The sequence below is a fragment of the Ursus americanus genome, chromosome 1 (genome assembly GCF_024610735.1).
Source record: "Ursus americanus isolate L20-20 chromosome 1, mUrsAme1.1.p, whole genome shotgun sequence".
Lineage (NCBI taxonomy): Eukaryota > Metazoa > Chordata > Mammalia > Carnivora > Ursidae > Ursus > Ursus americanus.
The window spans coordinates 65458810-65482243 of record NC_142127.1 but is presented as its reverse complement, the minus strand read 5'-3'; the positions used below and the strand labels follow the sequence as shown (position 1 = coordinate 65482243).

Below are 23434 nucleotides of genomic sequence, written 5' to 3'. Positions count from 1 at the left end.
TTGTTGCCATGTAGGAATATGGGCCCTGCCTTGCCAGATCTTCTGGTTTTTATTTTTTGGGTTTTTTTTAGAAAAGCTGGGAATATGGATTTGAATGTGAAATCTTAGTATTTTTGAATGTTGGCAACTAATATGAAAATAAAAATACATTCAACAGTCAAGATCAAAGGAGAGACCATGAACCTCCCTGGGTGGCAGGATGTGGCCCAACTGCCTTCTGGCACAGAGAGTGTATGTACCTAGGAGGCCCCGAGGCAGTGACATCACAGCGGTGCGGGCAAGAGGTGATGAGGGCCTAGAGTCGGGCTGTGAGACAGTGAGGTAAACCTAGCTGAGAAGAAGGAGACTCTGGTAAGTAGTAGTTTATGGATCTGGGACTGCATATGTAACCATGTCACAGTGTTAAAAATGTACCAGTGACAGGACAGGGCCCTTGTGCAGAGAATGCTGGCAAGGCTGAAAGGCAGCAGGGCTGGGTCAGAGGGGCTGCTGTTAGCTGCTGCTTTCTGTCCTATCTCAGAGGCCGACGTGACTGGGATTACCAGAGGTCCCTCTGCTAGGAGGAGGCTGGCCAGTCCACATCTGCCAGCCCTCTGGCCTTTGGCCAGGCTCGTGGCTTGAGGAACCCAGGATAGAATTTGGGCCTCTTTCCCTTTAAACATCCAGCTGCCCTGCCAAGTGTAAAGTGTGTTGTGTTATCTGCATGATGGTCCTTCTATGCACTTGCTATGCATTCTGTTAACATGAACCTAATACAATGTTTTGTAACTTCCTTAGCTTTTCATTTTGCTAGTAAATAATTATGTGAAGAACAAAAGGATAAAACAGGAACATACAGGTTAAATTACAAACCAGAAAAATAATACCTTGATTTGTATAGTATTTTAGTTTTACAAAGAGCTGTTTGAATATATCCTAGCATATGGTAGCTACTGTCTTAATTATCCTTGTTGAACTCTCACTATAGGCCACTCACTGTGCTAAGAACTTTACACAAAGTACACAAAATATTTAATCCCTACAATGACCTCATGAGGTAGATGTTATTGCTTTCACTTTGTTCATATGAGCAAGTGAGGCTCAGAACTGTTATTCACAGTTGACACAGTGGAGAAACCTCAAAGCCGGGACTGTGCCCCAGTCTTCTGCTCAGAGACCAGTGGTTTTCCTCTAGGGAGACCAGGCTAGGTATTCAGAAAAGGAGAAGGAAATAATGTCAGTGGTGCCCCAATCTGACTCTTCACACCATACAATCTTTAAAATGTTAAGGTTTTTTCAGGTCCCAACCCTCAAGAGAATATATGTTTAAACCACCTCCTGGTAATTCTTATACTCATCTAGATTTGGGACTCTCTGGTTAAATTAAATTTTAAACCGCCCAAGAATATCTTAAAAAACTCATTGATAAATGTAACATATATGTTAAAACCTTATCGTCATTGCCATTTTTATGAGATTCTTCCCTTTAGGACTTTCCTGATTGGAAAAAAAAAATTCCAGTTATGAGCTCCTTAGTATGTAGCGAAGGAGGAGTTATTATAAATTATTGTACATAAACGATCCTTGTACAATATTTACTTCTCCTCTCTAGGATTAGTCAGAATCTCAGCCACTAGATGGAGGCGATATCCCACAAATCCTCCCTTCTTTTTTGTCTTTTTTTGGCGGGGGGGGGGCTAGTGACTAAGTGGTCATTGATTCTACCAGGTCTCTGTAAAAAAGCATCTCAAAGAATTGCTTCCATTAGTGCCCAAGATAATGAGCAGACCAAGCATAAAAGAGCCAGACTTTTAGTGGTCTGATTGTGCAATTAAAAATCACTGAGAAGAAAAATGCAATTAATATGTCTCTCGGAAATTGAGCCTCACATTCCTAGGAACATAATTTAGGATGGTCCAGGAAGAGAGGAAATGTACTGTTAGGCCCAAACGGTGCACGTTCTCTATACCTCAGTCACGGTAAGAACCATGGGAGTACAGTGTGACATCAAGGAAGTTAAGTATTACTGTTCCTTTCTAAGAAATGTATTTTTATAAATCTTAAGGGTTGAATTGAACAGTCAAATATGACCAGGAATCTAGCAACCAAATGCCACATGTTTTAGGAAAATGAAGAAATGGTTTACATCAGAAAAGCTGGTGGTTAAGTATCTCACTGAAGACGAGTACAGGGAACAGGCGGATATGGAAACGAGCAGCGCCCTGGAGGAGCTGCGCCGCGCCTGCCGCAGGCCTGACTTCCCAGCGTGGTTGGTCGTCTCCAGACTCCAGGCTCCCAACAAGTAAGCCCGGCTCAGCTGCTTGGACTAAACATGGGTTAGAATGAGTGTGAAAATACTGTGGTGGTTTGTTACACGTACCTCAGACTAGGAACAGACTCCTGCCCTGGGTAACAGATGGTGTGGAGGCTGTCGGAAGGTCTGCTTTTTCTTCAGTGCCCTGCCTTGCATAGAACTGCCGATGTTGGGACAAATTCTCACCTGACGTGTTTGATAGGGAAGGTCAGAAAGATAACTTACATGTGGGAAGTTACTGGTATGGAAGATCATTTTCAAAGTTTACCAAGAAAGACATCTTTGCCCCAACATCTTTTTCCTTACCGCTTCCCCTTCTTCATAGCTTTATCCAAATAACAGTGCCCTCAAATTAAACATTGGAGGGGGAAAGTATTGACGTACTAAAATAACAAATGAATCATGAATCTAATAAGAAAGAAGGAATTAGAAAACAGGAGTGGGTATGTTCAGCAGCACTCAGTGCTTCTAAGTCTGCCTGTTTCTCTGTTCTTTTCCTGATTATCTCTAGAAGGATCACATAAGCCATTGCCATTTTTATATCCAATGTATAAATGGTGTTCTTTATTGACATAAAGTCAAATTTAATTGAAGAAGATAAATAACAAGAGAACATGTTATCTTCCAAATAAACCTTCCTGTGATAACACTAACTTTATTTAAAACAAAAACATACTTATTAGATTTGCAGACTTTGTTCTTGGAGGAAGCCACTTGTCACCTGAAGAGATTAGTCTACATGAAGAGCAATATGGTTTTGGGGGTGCCTTCTTGGAAGAGCAGCTGTTTAACCTGAGGACTGCTTGATGACCGCCTGTGCATTGACTTCATTTTGGACAAGGAAATGGGTTAAGGGCAAGGATCCTGTTAACGTTGGGCAGAACTGTTCTAGGGAACAGTGGCAAAAGCATTTTCTATGGGAAGGAATCACACTGGAAAGGAAAAGTAACCTATATGGAAGGTAACGTTTCATTCTTGGGGAGTTCTGCTACTTACTGTACTATAGGTAGCCATCAAGATTCTGTGAGAGTCATTACCACTTTCCTTGAATGAAGACTTCCCTTAGGAACAGGGGAATCATGTTGATCTTCAAGGAGCGAGTTAACACGAACTTCTGCCTTGTCAACACCAGGACATTACATCTTCTCTTAACCTTCAGAACCTGTGTCAAAAGACTGTATTGGTCTTCCTACATGCTATCAGTGTAAGTGCTGGAAGAGACCTGAGATACACTGGACCAGTATTTTCCAACGTATAATCCACAGGACGCTAATAAGTGCTAGTCAGTAAAGGGATTCTGAGGTCATCTAAGATTGATACAAAGTTAAACAAATGTACTGTAGGACTTCTCAGAGCCATTAATGCTGATGCACACTGTGAATCTCCTAAAGAAAAATTGTGTGCAGCAGTTTGACTTAATTTGACCACAGAACCCTTTTTCATGAAATTAATATTCCTTTGAACAGTTTAGAAAATGCTAATGGTTGCAGAATTGAGGTTTGGGAGGTTAAATAACTTGTCGAAAACTACAAACTAGAACTCCAACCCTAGTGTTTCCTACAACTCAGGGTTAAGAAGAGACCTTCAGAGGTGAGCCTAGGGGCCATCTCCCTACAGCCTTGATCTCACCGTATTGGTGACTTTTTTATTTTTTATTTTTTAATAATGGACAATTAGCTACTTGATAACTACAGTAGAAAAGCATTTCTTAAGATATTTTAAAGCTTGATAAGATCTTTATAGACATGTAAAAATTAGAATTATTTTCTGTAGTTTTTTGTATGTTGAAATTGAAAACATTCAACTTCTTAGGACATTTTGAGTTGACTGGTCCATTTTTACAAATTTAGTTATATATATTTGCAATAGTTTCCTACAAAACAGATTTGTGATCTTTCTTGAGAGAACAAATCTTTTTTTCGTGATTCTCCAGAGTGAAATGAGGACTGACTATAAACTTTGACCCTGGGGAAAGAAGGCCAAACCATAAGAGCTGAGAAAAGATATGAACATGGGAAAACAATCCAAGGGTTAAGATGTGCTAAGTTGATTCACTTTAAGAATCAAACATAGCCTTTTTTTTTTTTTTTTTTTTTTTTTTTGCTGTGATGGGTTCTTAAAGAATAGAGGCATAAAGAATGAGGACTCTCCTTTTACTAGAGGAAGGGATATGGAGGAAGGACATACAGAGAATTTAGGAGCCGCTTTCCTGAGCCAAGTTCAGTAGAGTGTTTCTAAATTTTTGAATAAAGCATGGCTCCCGTTTGGAACTTTCTAGGTTGATTTTCAAGTGATATTTCCTCTTTGAAACAGTGTGTCAGTGTTTTACAAGTTTCTCTTTTGGCCAGGTACCTCTTAATATTAGGAGCTTTGCAATTTTTTGAAATGCACTAAATTCAGTCTGTGCTTTCACATAGACTGATTCAAATACCAAAGAATCTTCCATTCAAATTTATGATTGTGATGAGGATGTTTTGTAAGTATAAATGGTTCTAATGTCATTTTTGTTACAGTTCAATCTGATTTTTTTATAATTAAATTTATTGCTGATCTAAATGTATCAGATGTATCAATGCTTGTGCTCACCACATTCACCTCCCAGGAGGCGGTTTTTGACAGAATGTGTGTGTGAATAACATGTGAACAATCAGCTGGAGTTCCCAGGGACTGTCCCAGCCAGACCCCCTGGGGCTTGCCTTTGCCAGTTTGAAGAGGTGCTGACTCCAGAAGGAAGCAGCTTCTCGTGGGTCAAGCTGGATGTAACCATCACAACAAAAGGAAAAGAACAAGAGTCTTCCAGATACTGTTTTTCATGTTTATTTTTAGAGGAAATCATGGATTTGTCAGTTTCTGTTATGTGAGAATGGTGAGAAGCTGAACAATTACAAGCATTACTTGTGATACATTTGGTGTATTTCTGTTGTGTTCATTTGATTTGGGGTTTATTACAGTGCTGATCACAGTTCTAATCCCCATGAAGCAATATATTGATGACTCCCATAGATTTTTTTTCTCTTCTTCCTCCCTTCCTTTCTCTCTCCCTCCTCTCCCCCTCCATTATTTATTGAAAACTCTTTAAACTGTGTAAATGATTATTCAGTAAAATGGCTCTGCCCTTCACAGGTGGTTGAAAGTTGGCCTCGTGCTTCCTATAGCCATAGGTGTGCAATTACGGAGCATAACTGAACCCTTTCTGTTATTGCTTATGCAAGATGCCTCATAAAAGCTTACTGTTGTTAGCAAGTTGGGACTATTTGACACCAAAATGTGTGGGTGAGATTTAGCGTAGGTGGCCATGCTTAAACAATTATATCATTCAAATGTTATTTTTAAAGGTTTTAAAACACATTTTACATATCACAAAAAATGCTTTGTGAATTGGTTGTACAATTTGCCAATAATACTAAGGGCTGAATTAGAGGGGAGTATCCACCTGATGTTTAGGATAATATTTGAATTTATGACCTTTTTTTTTTAATCTAGAAATTTCAGATTTTAAGAGGCTTGGAATAGACGATAGATTATCAATACAGCTAAACATGTGGGTGAATTAAGACCCTTGCAATTGTGTCAAGAAAAGAAAAAGGATTATTCTGTGTGTGATTATTTCCCAGTTCAAGAAGTAGAATTTTTTATTTTTATTTTTACTTTTTTTTAAAGATTTTATTTATTTGACAGAGATAGAGACAGCCAGCGAGAGAGGGAACACAAGCAGGGGGAGTGGGAGAGGAAGAAGCAGGCTCATAGCGGAGGAGCCTGATGTGGGGCTCGATCCCATAACGCCGGGATCACGCCCTGAGCCGAAGGCAGACGCTTAACTGCTGTGCCACCCAGGCGCCCCAAGAAGTAGAATTTTTTAAAATCAGCTTTTTTTGTCCAGCTGTTACGCATAATGGATGTAGAATTTTAAAGAAGCCTGCCGTAAGAGGTGCTTGTAGGTGACCCTAGGAAGCTGCCTTCTGAGAGACCCCCAGTAGGTGATATGACATTGATGACTTAACCACGTGAGTGTGAATCTTGACCTTATTGATTCATTACCCTGATTTTTGTTAGTTGCACCGTAGGAAAACCTGTCTCACATTAGCCAATTCACATAGTCTATTAAGTGATTCACAGCCAAAATAAAACCGCCTTAAGGATTAAAAACACTTGAATTGATAAAAGCAGCCGATTCTCTCCCAGAAGACCCCTGAGGGGTCAAATGGTGGTAAGAAGGTTGCTTGAGCAGAAAGAGAACAAAGGGAGTTTGTTACATAATTCACATGTTTAATGTCACCAGGCCAAAGTCTAATGCAACCCCCTCAATGGGGCTACCGTTGCTAATGTGATGAGATACTCAATCTGTTAGTAAAGACCACCCTTTCTTTATGCAGGCCCTACCACCTTTTCCTTTCTGTGATTGTTGTTTTGTAATTCTTTTGGTCATTGACCAGCACCTCTACCCCCTTCTACTGGGTATGTTCTTGTTAAAATCTGCAGTCTGTCTCTGGCCTGGGGAGTCTAGTTACTTTTTTCGGGTAACTGCTTATTTTTGCTGTGACCCCTGAATGTGATACCTTAATAGGTCACTGGAGATTTGGGTTGAGTGTATATTTACTAGGATAAATCTAGGAAGACACATTCAGTGGGGTAGCTGCGCTGTTTCTTGTTTAAGTTGTTTGGGGGAATCAGTTTACTTTTTAGATTTGGCCCATTTTCCAAGAAGGCAGTCATCAAAAGGAGAAAGGGGAGGAGTACCAGCATTTTTTAGTGATCTATGAAGTGCTATACTAGGCCCTTTCTGTGCCTCTTCATTTGGACTTCTAATCAGTCTGTGATACACTTTAGCATTGTTTCCATTTTTCAACTGAGGACAGACTCAGAGAAGGTTGCTAAAGGACATATGTAGCTAAAGTGGAAGAATCAGAAGGTGAGCCTCAGCGTCCTGGCCCGTGCCTTCGTGTTGCCTTTACTGCCATCTTTAAAAAAGAGTCAGGTAAGTGGCTCTGTGGCTAATTAGTTGAAGAGATGACGACATCTGATGTTAGGTGCGTGCCAACTCCAGGGCAGTGGACCAGTTTCCCCACCTTAACGTCAACCACAGACCGGTACTTTTGTACACTAAGAATAAAAGAGAATTAAGTTGAGTAGCACTGGTCTACATGTTATTTTTCGAGACCCCCATTGATCTTTTCGGGGAACAAAAAGTTCCTGACCTTTTCAAAATACAAGTTTACATTTGAAGAGAATAATAGCCTCAGCTAACTATTTGGCAGAGAGTATTGGTATGTGACTTGTTAAATGATTATAAAATTCTTGCTTAACATTTTTTGACATCCCTTAGAAGGAAAAAAAATATTGAAACTGTGGAACAAATGTCTTATAACCTCTCCTGTCTATGGCTCTTGCACACTATAGAATTGCCCTTGTTACTCGTCATTTTTCCCAGCTCTTCAATTTATATTTTGCTTAATTTTATCTCTTAGTTAACTCATATCTGCAAGCAGCTTAATGGTTATAATGCATGTTGGACCTGAATGCTTGCTGGGTGTAGGCAGACATTTGGGAGAATGTAGTATTACGGATTTAAATGTTAACAAACTACTAGGGAGCTAGGCCCTGGTTGGGGAAGTGAGACAGCACTCCTCTTGCCATGGGCTGTTTGTCACACAATGAAGGCAATATTTATAGAGTGTGCGCTGTGTGTCAAGTACCTCATTTAAACCTCAAAACCACCTGTAAGGTAGATACTGTAATCACTGTCATTTTACAGAGGAGGGCTCTGAGGTGTGGAGAAGTTATATATGTAAGTTCTCACTGGCAAAGCGGAGACTCGAATCCAGACTTGGGGCTCAGAACTTGCACTTCACCCGCAGCACTGTAAGGTTCCCGGGTTGCCATCGAATATCTTCCTGGAGCTGCAGTAGGGCAGGCGGTCCTGCATCAGCCACTGGAAGCAGATGCGAGCTGAGTGGGAGTTGGGCACCCCCTGGACTGGCTCATTTCTCCCCCAGTCTAGACATCAACATGTTTCCAGGTACTCTCTTAAGCCACAGTTTGTCCTGGCATAAGGTCAATTACTTTCTGATTTGAGAGACCACTCCCCCTTTCTCTCACCCCTTTATTCTGTCCCCGTCTCTCCCCATCTGCTTGATGGTTTGGAATTCTTGAGCCAGGTATTCCTAGAGCTTTGCTGAAATGGCATAGGAGTCTTTTGGGGCTTCAGAAGTAGCTTCATCTTGTCCTCATGAGGCAGAGGAGAGAAGACCTTCTAAAAGGAAAATCACCTTTTACTTGCTTACAGTCAGCTGTGTCACATCATTCCTCATCTTCACAGAGTAAGATGTTAGGGTCCAGCCTCTCACACTGAGATGAGAAAACTGAGGCCCAGAGATCTCCCCAAACTGATCTCTTCCTCTGTAACTATACTGTCCAGAATGGTAGCCAAGAGCCTCATGTGGCTGTTTAAATTTCAATACAATGAGAAATCTAATTTCTTCAGATGTACTGGCCACATTACAAGTGCTTTAACAGCTACCATACGCAACAGTGCTCCTGGATACTGAATAGATCTGTCTGCTTGTCCTTCCTGACTCCTGTGATGCTGGCCTTCAGGGTCCCTGCCAACCTCCCAAGTTTTCTCTGCAGGGTTGCAAACAGTGCAGGTCGTTCTCCAGCGTGTAAGGGGTCTGACACTCACAGCTAACAAACACCAGGAGTTTGAAGGTACTGGATTTCTAGGCATCTAGGAATATCTAGAAATCCTAATGGAAATACAACCACACACATGTATCAGGCACACGTTCGGGCCAGGGCTGCTTTCACTTGTTCTACCACAGAAGCATGGAGTGGCCTCCCCACCTCCTGGAGGGGGGGGGGTAGGTGCTGGTGGACCTGAGTTTGGCATTGGGCAGGTTTGAATTTGTATCATTGGTATCCTGGCTTTGTGATCTTGGTCCCATGGGGTAAGCTCTGTTAGCTGCAGACTTCACCTATTCTAGGAGCTACTCCAGTATTTAAAATGGGGAAAGTGGTATGTATATACCGTATTGGGTTATTGTAAGGACAAAGAATCTCCTCAGCGCGCAACCCCACTCGTAACTGTGGATGTGGTTCTCCTTTTCCAAGATTCACTGCTTAACTCCAGATTGGCCTAGTAATTGCTTAAATAATGGTCCCAGTAGCACAAGCAGCCTCCCCCCACAGTACTGGATAAATGCAAATCAGGGAGGTGCTTAGCCAACCACTTCTTGTGGCCCATGGCAAGATTAATATGCCAGTAAAGCAGCATGTTCTTCCTATGAATAACTGAGGCTTTTCGTGAGGTTTACTAGCTAGTAGATCTATGTGTATTGTAATCATCTAATATTCTACTTAAGGTTTTGAATAATAGTCTAATAATTAGCAACTAACCTCTCTGGATCCATACAAGCTCAGCACTCAGCTAATTCACTTTTTCTACAGTCAGAAAGAGTATGAAATAAGACATTAAGACAGTGATTACATCAGCCCAGGCTTTGTGATTACTCTGGGGATTTCCAGGGAGTCTCAACTGGGGTTATGAAATTCTCAAAATTTAATTTGAATCCACTTTAATATTTTTTAAAGGGCGCCTGGCTGGCTCAGACAGTAGAGCATGTGACTCTTGATCTCAGGCTCGTGAGTTCAAGCCCCATGCTGGGCGTGGAGCCTACTTAAAAAGTAAATAAATAAATAGAAAATTTAAAAAACAGTAAAATGCCATAAATAAATAGAAAATTTAAAAAATAGTGAAATGCCAAATGGTGCTTTGGCGACAGTAAGAAAAAGGAAGTCCACAAACCCATGAAGGTGTCTGCCCTAAAAGGCTAGAAATTACTGCATTACTCAATCAGCTCTCATAGTAAATGTTCCATAACAAAGGCCTGTTGAATTTGGTCTCAGTCATTAGAGTAGGGCTTTTATTTGGTCACATCTTTATCATTTAAGAAATTTTTAAAAATGATATTTATTTTTATTTCAGCATGTCAACTGTGCATTTCCAAAACAGCAGGCTTTTCAAAGGAATAAATCAGAACTGTAAACACAAGACACAGTATAAGTTTTTGACTTCCTAAAGTCAGTGTCACAAATCCACATACTGTACATTCATAGGTGAGGTTCAGCCTGTCATCCATTTCTTTATTTCTATAATTACATAAGCATAATAAATACATCTGATTTTAAAGGTCACTTAAAATGAGTCATGATAATTTACAGTACAGTACGTTTCAGTTCAAGTGCAAAAATAACTATTTGCTTAATTCTATTTCTTTCTGTTATTTTATTTCTAAGCTGTGTTTTGTGGCAAAGCTAGACATCCAAGTATAGAATTTCTTCTCCCAGATGCAGTATTGGGCAGAAGTATGGTGTCATGGAGAAGCCCTCAGTTTACAACTCATCCTGTCTAATCAGGGTCAGGAGGTAAGGTGAGTTGCTCATTTTTAACTCTGTTCTTTTCTTTCCTCTCTCCTATGCTCACTTACAGTTATTACACATTCCATAACTGACCTTCATTCAGCTAAAGCAGCATTCCCTTTTCCACAGCCCTCCCCCAGGGCTTCCTTGTATTCTCAGCTTTTCATTTTTAGCAGCAGGCTTTATGCGTCAATCACCCAGCCACTGTTCTGACTGTAGCTATGATATTTACAGTAGCACATCCCTATCTGATCTGTCCAGTGTCTGACAGTATCCTCATGGAAAAGAATATACTGAGATTTGTTTCTTTAGTCATTGGAAAATATAGTTACTTCTTATTCTCATCCTTTCCATTCCTGGCTTCCTATTCATCACCTTTTCCCCTCACCAAAAACAAAACGAAAACTTACCCATTGCGTGAGTTTTAAAAATTGTATCCCTCTCCCAGGCACTTAAATCTTATACTGTTATTTGTAAATAGTTGCTTAATTAAAGAAACCCTTAGGAATTCAGTGATTTTTAAAAATTCCATCAGCTACTTAGAGCCCAAATCACTATAAAATTGTTAAATAGTGATAGAGGCTATTTACAGTATCAATAATATTTAGTAAACCCTTGTCTGTCAAGCCACAGGATACTGAGTTGGTTGGTTTATTTGAAATATTCCCTCCTCTGGTCTTAAAGCCCATTTAAAACAAAAGGCATTTTAAAGCTCAGCTTAGTTTGCAGTAGTCAGTGCGGCTTTTGCTGCTCAGAGAATTGACTATTTTCATTATATACCATATACATATAAAAATATATTTCCTAGAGATATGCCAAGTTTCTAATGAAACTTTTTCCTTTTTTTTTTTTTTTTAAACAAAAGCATATAAGCTAGTAACTTTTATCTGGCTACTTTTTTAAATATGTCATGTAATTTTTTAAATAGTTCTCTCCAAGAGAAACAAAATTATAGGTATATTTTATTTCTTCCCGGTTTGCATTAAGAACCCAATAAGAATAAATAATCAGAAGAGGGAAACTGTATCAGCATTTACCTTGAAACAATTCTTTCCCTCCACTTACTTAGTGTAACTGCTGCCTTCAACCCTTACTGCACTGGCAAAGAAGTCCTATAGTCCTGAACCTAACCAATCAAAGAACTGGAAGTCTTCACCGAACTCCCATTTCCCTTCTGTGATTCCACTGGGATTATGGAAGTTTACCTGTTTCTGCCAATATGTACTGTAGCTCCTGTGTATGTGTGTGTGTTTCCGTGTTGATGAGTTCAGGTATTTAGAAGCGTATATAGTGCTATGCTTCTCAAGGTGAGGCATGTCTTAGGTTCAGGGAGCCTCTCCGTCTGTCCTGGCAGAGGAGCCCAGTTCCATGCAGGGTGTGAGATGAGTGGGAGCCCTCAGTGTCCCCCAGCGGCAGGCTGAGCCTGCTGGTCCTTCCTCTCTTCCACACGCTGGTCCACACTGGGGGGAGTGGGGCTGCTTTGCGTCTGAGATGCTGCTGCTTGAGGGGATGGCTGGTTTCTAGATGGGTCAGAGTGAGTCTCACATGGGACAGGCCGGACTCCACCAGCTAGAGAATTTTCCTGATTCTCATTGGTCCCCTGGAAGGATAAAAAGAGAAGATGTTCTGTAGTCAGGGCTGCTTGCAAATAAATCCAACATTTTTTATACGCCTTCAAGTAAGATACAGGAAACATGGGGAGATCATCCTGAAGTAACTTCAGGCAACAAATAATAGAGGAATAAAGATAGAATGTCTTACCTTTCATCTCCTTTCCTATGTGCAACTGCCAAAGCCGCATGAAAAACACAAACACTTTAAGCAGACGTATCGTGTGGATAAAGGAACATCTCTACCAAAATGCCTGGTACTACTAGGAAAACAATTTACATCAGATATTTACTGAGCCGCCACCATTGTGACAAGTCACTGAGCAAGCAGCATGGAAGTGAAACTCAGGCCATTTGCTGAGAACATAGAATTCAAGAGCCGGAAGCACCTGTCTGACAGAAAGTAAGTAAGGCATTCTCAGCCTCAGAGACAAGGCCAGCAAAAGAATGTTCTGAAATTAGAGTCCTGATGAATATTTGGGATTTAAAGTATACAGTAAAAGTTTAAACAAGACAGAACATCTGTGTAAAAAAGGGGACTGGAAACAAGCATTTAGGTCACGAATTGTAAGTAACTGTGAGTCCACACATACTGCAGCATATCACCCCCGCATGTCTGTCCACATCGCCACAGTCCATGATACATTCCTGATTGATAGAAATCAGGAAACATGCTTCTTTAAAAACAGATTTTCTTCTGAATTAGTATACATCACTTCAAATAGCTGACCACCAAAGAAAAAGTTTTATTTCTGTGATCGATTCTAAAATGTAAAGAAATCTTAATATGATGACCACTTATTCATAAGAATAACTAAGCCATACCAGCCAGTTTTTATTAATCTTAACATGCCAGGAAAAAAATGTAATGATGATATGTAGGCCTAATAGGTTTCCGTGAAAATGAGAATGAGTACGGAAAACACTGCTATCCAAGCAGAAACTCTCATCCTTTCTTCTGCCTGACCTCGCTGCTTCATACCCTTTATATGCTCCTCCCGCCCCAAGACTCTCCTTTCTGACTGAGCATGTGAGTTCATCATCTTGATAAATAAGATCACGCACAGACCAGGATGAATTATGAGTATGGGTGAAGAATCAGGCTTGGTTTAAATTTTAGAAATATTACATGTTAGTTTACAAAGTCATGATAAGTTTAAGGTAGTTAAAATTTTCTAAAAAGGAAATTATCCAAATTACTCTTTATTTTTGTCTTTCTTATGTACCCTCCGAAGCTACTTTAGATATAGAGCTGACATGACTCATCAAGTAAAAGGATGTGATTAATATAAACAGGGAAGCAGACTCATTACTTCAGCCGAACTATTCATTGAAGTCACACTTGATCGTTTCCAAAGGCAGTGGTATATAGCTTTAGTTAACAATTACCCATACTGTTTTATCAACATGATCTGACTTTATTCAGGAGAGACCACATCTCTAGGGACAAGAAAAAAACCAGAATTTTTCATGTGAGGCCACCAGCAAAACAACACCTCCACTAAGTTGAGTATTCCATTAGACTCATTCAGTGGCTCAGGGTATTAATCCATCAGATATTTATTGAAGTCCTATAATATATAATGTCCTCACTAGAATTTCAGAATTACAGAGATTAATAAATAATGGTCTCCCATGGCAAGAACCATCTATCCTCACTAGAACTGGTATCTGTCAACACTGAAATTTTGAAGAAATGTACAATTTCTTGGATTTATTTTTCTTTCTTTCAAGAAATATCTTCTCTGTGAAGCCTTCCTGAGCTCCATAAGGCAGAATTTTCCCTCTGTGGAACCTTGTATACACCTCTATAATGCACTTGTCACAGAATACTAAAATTATTTGTCTGCATGTCTGTTTTGCCCACCAGACCTTCCATAAATCTTGGTGAGTGAATAATTAACACAGCTGAGCCCACTTAAGGGAGCACCTTTACCTGCAAAGGCTGTATCTCAGGAGCACGGTTGTCTCTTGTTAGCTGCATCATCTCTTTAATTTGGTAGAGTGCATAGACAAAGGTCACCCAGGGAGAGGAGCTGACCCCCCAGGCTGGCTTGTTCACATCCTCCTGTTCTTCCTGGTGCTTGGTTTTCTTGGGCGGAAGTCTAGGCTCAATGCGTGGCATGACATCCTCAGTCTGTTGCTGTACCAAGTCAATGGTTGCTATGGGAACAGGACTAGAGGGAACAGGAATCCTTTCTGCGAGCATTGTCTTGTCTGGAGAGAAAATCATGTTTAAATCATTTTTCAGAATTTTCTACATATTTAAACAAACATAAAAATAAATAAATAAGCAGACAATCCCGTAACCCCATTCTAGTGTACTTGGCAACATTAGTAAATTGCTATGTATCAAGGGCCTCTTGGTGCAAGTACTGAACAATAGATGTGATGTTTATCTTCCAGGATCTCTTTATAGGTATTAATAGATACTAACTTACATTTATTTATGAAATGTATTCTTCATTACACTTAGACGTAATTTAATCTATGGGCATGGGTTATCATGAATGTGGTCTTAGGCCGACTTCTAGTACTGAGTTTTTAAAGATAAGCATCAAAACAGTAATAGCTGTTTTTATTGGCCTTTTACTGAAGGTATGGACTAACACTGTATAATCCATTTAGGATTAAAAAAAAATGAGAAAAATCAGCATTGGTCTTTCTTTCTGTATAACTCGTTAGTATTAAAATCTGCCTCTGGGGTTTTCTGTAACAAGCTAGTTTTTCCCTAAACAGAAGCACTTGAGGTGCTTGAGGCAAATGCTCCTTGAAGAATAGGACACCAGGGGCACCTGGGTGGCTCAGTAGGTTAAGCGTCTGCCTTTGGCTTAGGTCATAATCCCAGGGTTCTGGGATCCAGTCCCTCATCAGGTTTCCTGCTCAGTGGGGAGTCTGCTATTTCCTCTTCCTCTGCCCCTTCCCCTGCTTGTGCATGCTCTGTCTCGCTCTCAAATAAATAAATAAAATCTTTAAAAAAAAAAAGAAAAAGAATAGGACACCAAAGAAGATGAGCCTTGTTCTGGGACCCAAGAACTAAGCAAGAATATTTCCATTCTACTGGTTGGTTTTCTTAATTAAAAAAAAAAGTTGATTCAACTTGTACATTATATTTGATATAACCTCCTTTCTGTATGACAATTTTAATGAGGGTCATGCCTGGTTAAGGGAAAACTTCAAATTTAAGTTTTAAGATACTTTTTTTCAAATAATTGTAAAAGCGTAGCAATTAATACCACTCCCTATCCCTCATAGTAAAATTACTGTATAGCTTAAATATGATTTAAATTTGAAATCCCTTTAGAATACCAGAGAAATTTAAAACCAGTTCTTCCCATACTACCTTATACTACAAAACAAAACAAAAACAAGAAAACCCCAGGCTATTTAAAATGACCAGCATTCGTTTCAAGACAGGAGACAGCTTCTCTCTAGCAGTGGTACACATAAATTCATTGATACACACCACTGAGAAAATCTAGCCAGGCAGGTCTGTTGCCACCTCTGGGTTTCTGAGGGGTACGTATAGAATTCTCCATGGCTTCAACCTTTAGAACCAGTAAGAGGGTATGGACAGGTTTACCTTCTTCCTCATCTGGCACTGCCAGCCACTGGATCAGGGCAAAAAGCAGGAGGATCACGAGGCAGGCCATACCGATTCCTCGAAAGGTCGCAGCAGCCCCTGTGAAAACAGAGCGCTATGTAGAGTAATTCCAAGAAGTGCAGATAGCCTTCATCCCAAACCGTCAATGTGCTGAAGTTCAGGGCAAAGGCAGCAGAGCTTGGGATGAACCAGAGAATGATGACTAGCCAGTCACTTCACATTGTGGAAAAACACAGGCTTGGTAGGTGCCAGGAGCCCCAGATGCTGGTATTGGATTGGTCACTCATCAGATTTTAAAACTACATTTATAAAAGATTGTCTCTGAGTGCCTCTTACCATAAAACTCAGTGGTGTTCTCTTCTTCATAAAGACCATTTACCTGTTAAACAGCTCTATTAATCAGTAGTTGGAACAGCGGAGCTCAAATAGTGCTGTATATTCAGATACCCTGGGCCCACCTTGCACAGATGACTGAGCAGTCCAGATCCCTTGAGCAGGATAATTTCATCTCTACCCCACCCCTTGTATTTCCGATAAGCGAGATCAGACAGGGCAGACAGATTGTGTTATCAGAGTTGTAGTGACATTACCAAAGGCAGCAAATAGCTAGATTTTTCTGAAATAACAGTGATGAATTTTTCCTCTGGCATTATTATCAGCAGGTTTAGGGTACCTTGCTTCAAACCAAAGCACATGTGCTTATTCATTTGTTTGGCTCCTTTGAGGTATCGTGTAGCATCCCATTAGGCTGTTTGTCATAGAAGTGTGCACAGTTATGGGCTGGCTCTAACCATCGTAATGACTTAAGCACCCTGCTCTACCATTATGACTACCATGAATGTGAGAAAGAGAATATGAATACTGGAGTTTAGCTTCTAGCAATCTTCAGTAATAATTTGAGTGTTTACTGAGGTGTTGCTGAAAATTCGTAAGTTTTCAACAAAGAAGAAAGGGAAAAAGTGAAAGCCATTCTTACCAAAATAATTGACTAATACTCCTCCGATCATGGCACCACAACCTCTCCCCAAACCCAAGTGAAGGCCCTGCAGGATGCCCTGAGCAGATGTCCTCAGCTCAGGGGGAACAGCTGCACTGAGGTAAGAAATGCATGCTGCCCAGATGGCTGCGTGCGTCACTCCTGGAGAGGAAGAAGAGTGGGAGTGTCTGATGAGCGTTCCTTAGGTTACTCTTTTTTGGAGTGCAAAATATTTACTTAATTACACACACACACACACACACACACACACACACACACACACACACACTTAATAAAGACATACACTTGATTTCCAGTAAAATATGCATAACATGAAATATACTATCTTAACCATTTGTAAGTGCATAGTTCAGTAGCATTAGGTGCAGAGTGGTATGCAAACGGCATCCATCTCCAGAATTTTTTTTTTATCATCCCAAACTGAAACTCTGTACCCATTAAACAATAACTCCACTTAGGTCCTAGAAACCACCATTCTACTTTCTGTCTCTGAATCTGACTACTCTGGGTACCTCATATAAGTGGAACCATTTATCAGTGGAATTGGTACATGTCCTCTGATGTCTGGCTTATTCACTTAGCATAATGTCTCCAGAGGTCATCCAAGTTGTAGCATGTGTCAGAATTCCCCTCTTTTTTTATATTGTCTTGCAAGGATATAACACATTTTATTCATTCAGCTGTTGATGGACATTTCAGTTGTTTCCACCTTTTGGCTATTGTGAATACTGCTGCTACGTGTATGGGTGTTAAGTATCTGCTTGAGTGCCTGCTGTCTGTTGTTTGGTGTGTACACCTGGAAGTGGAATTACTAGGTCCTAGGGTGGTAATACTATGTTCAACACCTTGAGGAACTGCCTGCTTTCCACAGTTGCCACACCGTTTTATATTCCCCTGAGAAATGCACAAGAGTTAGTTCCAATTTCTCCACACCCTCCCCAGCACTTGTCATTTTTCATGTGTAGCTTTCCTAACAGGTATGAAGTGGTATGTCATTGTGGTTTTGATTTGCATTCCCTAATGGCTAGTGATGCTGAACATCTTATTATATGTTTACTGGCCATTTATGCATCATCTTTGGAGAAATGTCTGTTCAAGTCCTTTGCCCATTTTTTTTTTTAAAGATTTTATTTATTTATTTGACAGAGATAGAGACAGCCAGCGAGAGAGGGAACACAAGCAGGGGGAGTGGGAGAGGAAGAAGCAGGCTCATAGCGGAGGAGCCTGATGTGGGGCTCGATCCCATAACGCCGGGATCACGCCCTGAGCGGAAGGCAGACGCTTAACCGCTGTGCTACCCAGGCGCCCCTCCTTTGCCCATTTTTGAACTGGGTTATCTGGGGGTTTTTGCTGTTGAGTTGTAGGAGTTCTTTATATATTTTGGGTTTTAACCCCTTACTGGACACCTATTATGACAAAATTATTTCCATTTTTTTCCATTATAATGAGCACCATGACTAACATTTCTAGAGATACAGCTTTTTACACATCTGAGATTATTTATTTGGCTATAATTCTACAAATAAGGTTACTGATTCAAAAGATATAATAATTTTTATGACTTTTAATATATAGTCCAATTTGTTTTCCAAAAAAGTGTAGAGACCATTTATAGTGCCTTGATACCTGTTTCGTTATATTTTCATCATTTGTTGGGAGGGAGGAAAGGATAACAGATGAAAACTAATTTTGTAATAGTAACTGTGCATTGTCTGAATTTAAATCTTTATTAGAGCACTGCTTTAAATGTAATAAAAAGATACTGCCACAACAGATGTTATAGCTAGAAGGGGTTAAGAAATCATCTGGTTCTGCCTAGATTAAGTCATGAGCTTGCTCCCTGAAAAATAATCTCATTTGGAGATAATAGCATCTCATAACTTATATTTTGAAATATTAAACTAAAAGATTAATATTAAGATTTAATCTGACATTAGTCTGCTTCTGACCAAAGTGGAATAATGGACTGGACTTGCCCTCCTTCTGAAATAATCAAAAATTGGACACAATATATGAAACAATAGTTCCCAAGACACTGGACATCAACAATTAAGGACAGTGATCTCTGACTGATAGGAAACAAATGAGGAGCTTTAGAGTTTAAAATCTATAAGGCATAGAGGGAGAGCCACTGAGTTGAGAAGATGAAGCTGACAGTCTGGAGAGACCACAGCAGCTAGAGTTCCAGGGCAGAGTACAAGAGAGGAGAGAGCCTTACAGAGAGAAACCACGGGCATCTGTAGGGGGTTTCCCTCACGTGCTCAGCACAGAGTGCTGCAGCAAAAGCATGGTACCGACTGTCCACAACCAGGGAAAGAACCATCCACAAGCATTACAGAAAACACGACTCAGAACCCACACAGGGCCAGGAATAGTACCTGTTTCCACCCAACTGGAAAACTCATGATTCCTGGGATTGGGAGAGTACTCAAAAGGGCCATGTGTTAGTATTATGAAAGAATGGGAATTAGTCTGAATACTGCTCTGGTCCCACCTAAGTAATCTTCACAAGCAAACCCCAAAAGGATCATACTATTTCCAAGTAATTTATTTGTATCCCAGTACAAAGCTCAAGAATATTTATAGAAATACAAAAATATCCAGCACCCAACAACATAAAATTCACAATGTCTAGCATACAATTAAATTACCAGGGATGATCTTAAGTGGATCCAATAATGGAATAAATACTGTTTTTACTGGATAGGTTAGATATATGCCCTATAGTTAAATAATAAAAATAATTTTTGTGAGGTTTATATATGTTTCAGTAATCATTTCAACTAGGTTATTTTTTAACTAGAAAAATGGTCTAGATTAGGAATATTATGCATACTTAATTTCCACGAAGTCAAAGTATTTGCTTTATCTGACTAAACAATTGTAATACCTTAGATAATGCCAGCTTTCTCAGAGCTGAATAATTCCTGGTAGATTTTTTTTTTAAGATTTATTTATTTATTTTAGAGAGCGAGCGAGCAGGGAGGAAGGGAGAGGGAGAAAGAGAATCCAAGCAGACTGCCCCCCCAACTCCAAGCGTGGAGCCTGACTAGGGGCTTGATCCCAGGACTCTGAGATCATGACCACAGAAATCAGAAGTTGGAAGCTCAACTGACTGAGCCACCCAGGCGCCCCCTAGAGTCTTAATTATAAATGTTGACAAAGTACACAATGGAAATATGTTTAAATATTTCCCTTTATATAATTAAAGATGCTGCTAATTCCATTTCTTTTCAGATACACATATTTCTTCATTAACAACACTAAAGAAAAAACTCAAATAGTCCAAGAAATAAGGTGAATGTATTCAAAATTAGATTAGTAAAATCCAACATAGATGTGGAAATCAGTTCTTAAAGATGAATCATCAAAGACCTGAAACTGCATCAAATGATTATAAATTACCTTTAATAGTGAAGCCAAATCTATCGTATGTCTGTGTGTGAGCAGTCGATTGCTGGATTTACAGGTAGACAAAGATGGGCCTATGTATTTATGTGACCAAAAAATATAATTCCAGGTCAAATATAGTTCTAGCAGTAATGGGGTTTCTTTCTTTCTTTTTCTTCAAAATTCTAAAGGTTTTCTAAAACATTGAGTCTTCTAAGATAATTAAAGCATCTTCCAGCAGGATGACTTAAGTCAGGATTCTTATTAAAGATTCTAAACTATTCTTAGAATTTGGGGGCTAGTATTATGTGGCAGTTTTAAAAGATTCTCTGTAGTCAGATTTCTAGAGTTTCCTTACTGCTTTTTGGGACTAATTAGATAATTGGGAACTACATTCCTTAAAGCAATTCAGAGCATTAACTGAATGTGTATGTTTGAGTGGTGATTCAACACTGTATGTTAACTGCTGATGAATGACTCTCAAAGACCACATAGGTCACAGAAACTTAGCTTCTCAGTCTTTCCTTACCTTTTCTGGGGCCCCTCAGGATTACCTACAAAGCCTAACAGAAACATAGAGATAGCTTCACAGTACCTACAACCAAGACCTTAACTGTTTGGGAATACACTACATATGAATAATCAAGAACCATGAGAAATAATTATGACTAACATTAAATTTTTTCATTAATAATAATATAGCAGTTTACTGGGAATTATGCTGTTTTATATAGGTTATCTCATTTATTCCTCTCAGTAATATTTTTTTTCTTCCTTTTCCAAAAAAGGAAACTAGGCACAGAGAGATTAAAGTGCCTTGTCCAAAGTCACACAGACAACAGGATAGAACAGGATTTGAACCTAAGGTATATAAGTTGAGAACTTAAGTACTATACACCCTCACAACAACTATTAAAAATATTATATAGTAAATATAACAATCTACTTCAAGAGGTTGTTTGATAATATCAAACATATCCAACAATCTATCAATTTAAAAAAATGTATATTCAGGGCGCCTGGGTGGCTCAGTTGGTTAAGTGTCCAGTTCTTGATTTCGGTTCAGGTCATGATCTCAGGGTTGTGAGATCAAGCTCCACACTGGGCTCTGTGCTGAGCATGGAGCCTGCTTGGGATTCCTTCTCTCCTTTTCTCTGCCCCTCCCCACTCACGCTCTCGCTACGAAAAAAGAAAAAGAAGTATAGTCTTACTACCTACTTCTCCTTCTTCTCTAAAGAGCTCACATCATACATATTATCAAGTTTTTTCTATGTCCCAAATAACTCTTTACCGTATAATATTCAGCATTGGTATCTGATCCTGTAACATGATTTTCAAGATTGTTCAGTCTTGGCCCAGAAGAATACTCTATTGCCATAAATGTATACAGGGATGAGCAAGAAAAAAAATCCTTTCTTCCCAAATAGACAGCTGCTCTTTTGTAAAATGCTGCTTGGCTTGAGGAAATCACATCATAATGGCTGGGAGGGGTAAGAACTGACAAAGTACTGGAGAACTAGGATTTTTTGTTTTGTTTTTCTTGCTCTGCCACTGACTTATGCTCACTAAACAAAACATAAGTATTCCCATAGCACTGGCACACTGAATCAGTTGTGACAAACCTTATGCATTGATGGACCAAAGCATACGTTTCAGTTACTACTTCAGGGTACCTCTCAAATGCTAGGATTAAAAAAAAAAAAAAAAAAGCTTCTGAAAGATCAACCTAGTGAAAAGAGACTGTTCTTTCCAAAAAAAAAAAAAAAAGAAAAGAAAAGAAAAAAGAAAAGTCTCCATTGGGCTCACAATAAACAGAATAGAACATAACATTCTATATGTTAAAGTAATGATAGCTGTTGTAACAGATAAACCTTAGAATCTTAGTTTCATACATTAGATGTTTTGTGTTTTTCTTGCTCATATGAAGTCTAATGGGCATGAATCAAGAGGAGTAGCAGCTGTGCTCCATACAGTCATTCAGGGATCCAGGCTGCAGAGACTCTGCTATCTTCAACACCTGGTTATATTGGGTACCAATATCCAGGTGGCAGAGGGGGGAGGAGAGGATGGCACATGGAAAATATTATGGTCTGGGTTTAGAGGTGACACTATCATTTCTGCTCACATTCCACTGGAAATAATTAGCCAAATGGTCATATCTAACTGCAGGGGAGGCTGGGAAATAGCATCCAACTATGTGTCCATGAAGAAAAGGAAACATCAGGTAAACAGCAAGCCCAGTGTCTCTGCTAAAGTCAGGGCCACCAACAGCAACGGACATTCCAAAAATAGCAGAGAACCCTACGAAGAACAGTGGACCTAGCAGCCACCTTCATGAAGCACCTGTGCATTGAGTGAAAGAGACTTTATATAAGGCACGCAACAATTATTGTTAAACACCAAAGCTCCCTATCCACCAACGTATAGCACTACAAGAATCACCTTCATGCATTCATTCAATAGGACTTAATGAGCACACAGACTGTGTGCCAGAGCCCCTGCTCTGCTTTGAAGATATGATAATGTACAAAACACCTCTTAAACCACCATGGAGTTTACAGTCTAGTGGGTGAAAAGGGCCAGCACTGATCTGAGAGAGAGAGACTGAGCTCCCTGAGAACAAACATACGCAGCGCCTTGACACATGTCGGCAGAGGAGCAAAAGAATGTTGAAACTAAGCAGGCAGTGGTCCGCATGTTGGGGGATGAGGAGGAAAGCATTTGGAGATAAAAGGGGCCCTGGGAAAGGTTGGAGAAAAGTTCCAAATCCCATGTGTGAGGAAAAATGAACAGAGGAAATGAAGCTTCTGTAAGTTTCTAAACTTCACTTTACAAGTTCAAGAAGAAAAAAAAAGACGTGGGTTGCGTTAAAAAAAAGTGTGTATGTAACTGATACAACAATGTTTTACAGGCCCTTGTGAATTTTACCTGCTGGCACCATGCCCTCAGCATACCTTAAAAGAAGTTTTAGGAGACCACCACCCAAACTGTTTGATGTCAAGAGTTGCCAACAAAGTCTGCTATATGCTCAGTATTTCCCCATATCAAGCCTCACGTGAAAACTGCTGTCATATCAAAGACAGTAAAAATTTCACTTCCCAAAGATACCTTGAGGAACAGTGTGC

General features: G+C 39.7%; 2 protein-coding genes across 6 annotated transcripts in view; one reads left to right on the top strand and one right to left on the bottom strand.

Annotated features, from left to right (window-relative positions):
• Positions 1–16001, top strand: part of NEMP2 (nuclear envelope integral membrane protein 2) — a 37371-nt gene extending 21370 nt beyond the window's left edge. The window contains exons 8-9 of one of the 2 annotated variants that reach the window (XM_045806357.2): positions 2105–2281; positions 2977–16001. In XM_045806357.2, the coding sequence (XP_045662313.2) occupies positions 2105–2281; positions 2977–3100 (301 nt within the window). In that variant the 3' untranslated portion in view covers positions 3101–16001. Of the gene's footprint in view, positions 1–157; positions 2282–2976 lie in introns of those variants that run through there. The other variant, XM_087862127.1, reaches the window with a different exon arrangement.
• MFSD6 (major facilitator superfamily domain containing 6) overlaps positions 11542–23434 on the bottom strand; it is a 64708-nt gene continuing 52815 nt past the window's right edge. For all 4 annotated transcript variants that reach the window (XM_045806338.2, XM_045806340.2, XM_045806339.2 and 1 more), the window contains 4 exons: positions 16899–17060; positions 15902–16000; positions 14255–14535; positions 11542–12308 (listed from right to left, as the gene is read on the bottom strand). In XM_045806338.2, coding sequence (XP_045662294.2) covers positions 12105–12308; positions 14255–14535; positions 15902–16000; positions 16899–17060 — 746 coding nt within the window. In that variant the 3' untranslated portion in view covers positions 11542–12104. The remainder of the gene's footprint in view (positions 12309–14254; positions 14536–15901; positions 16001–16898; positions 17061–23434) is intronic.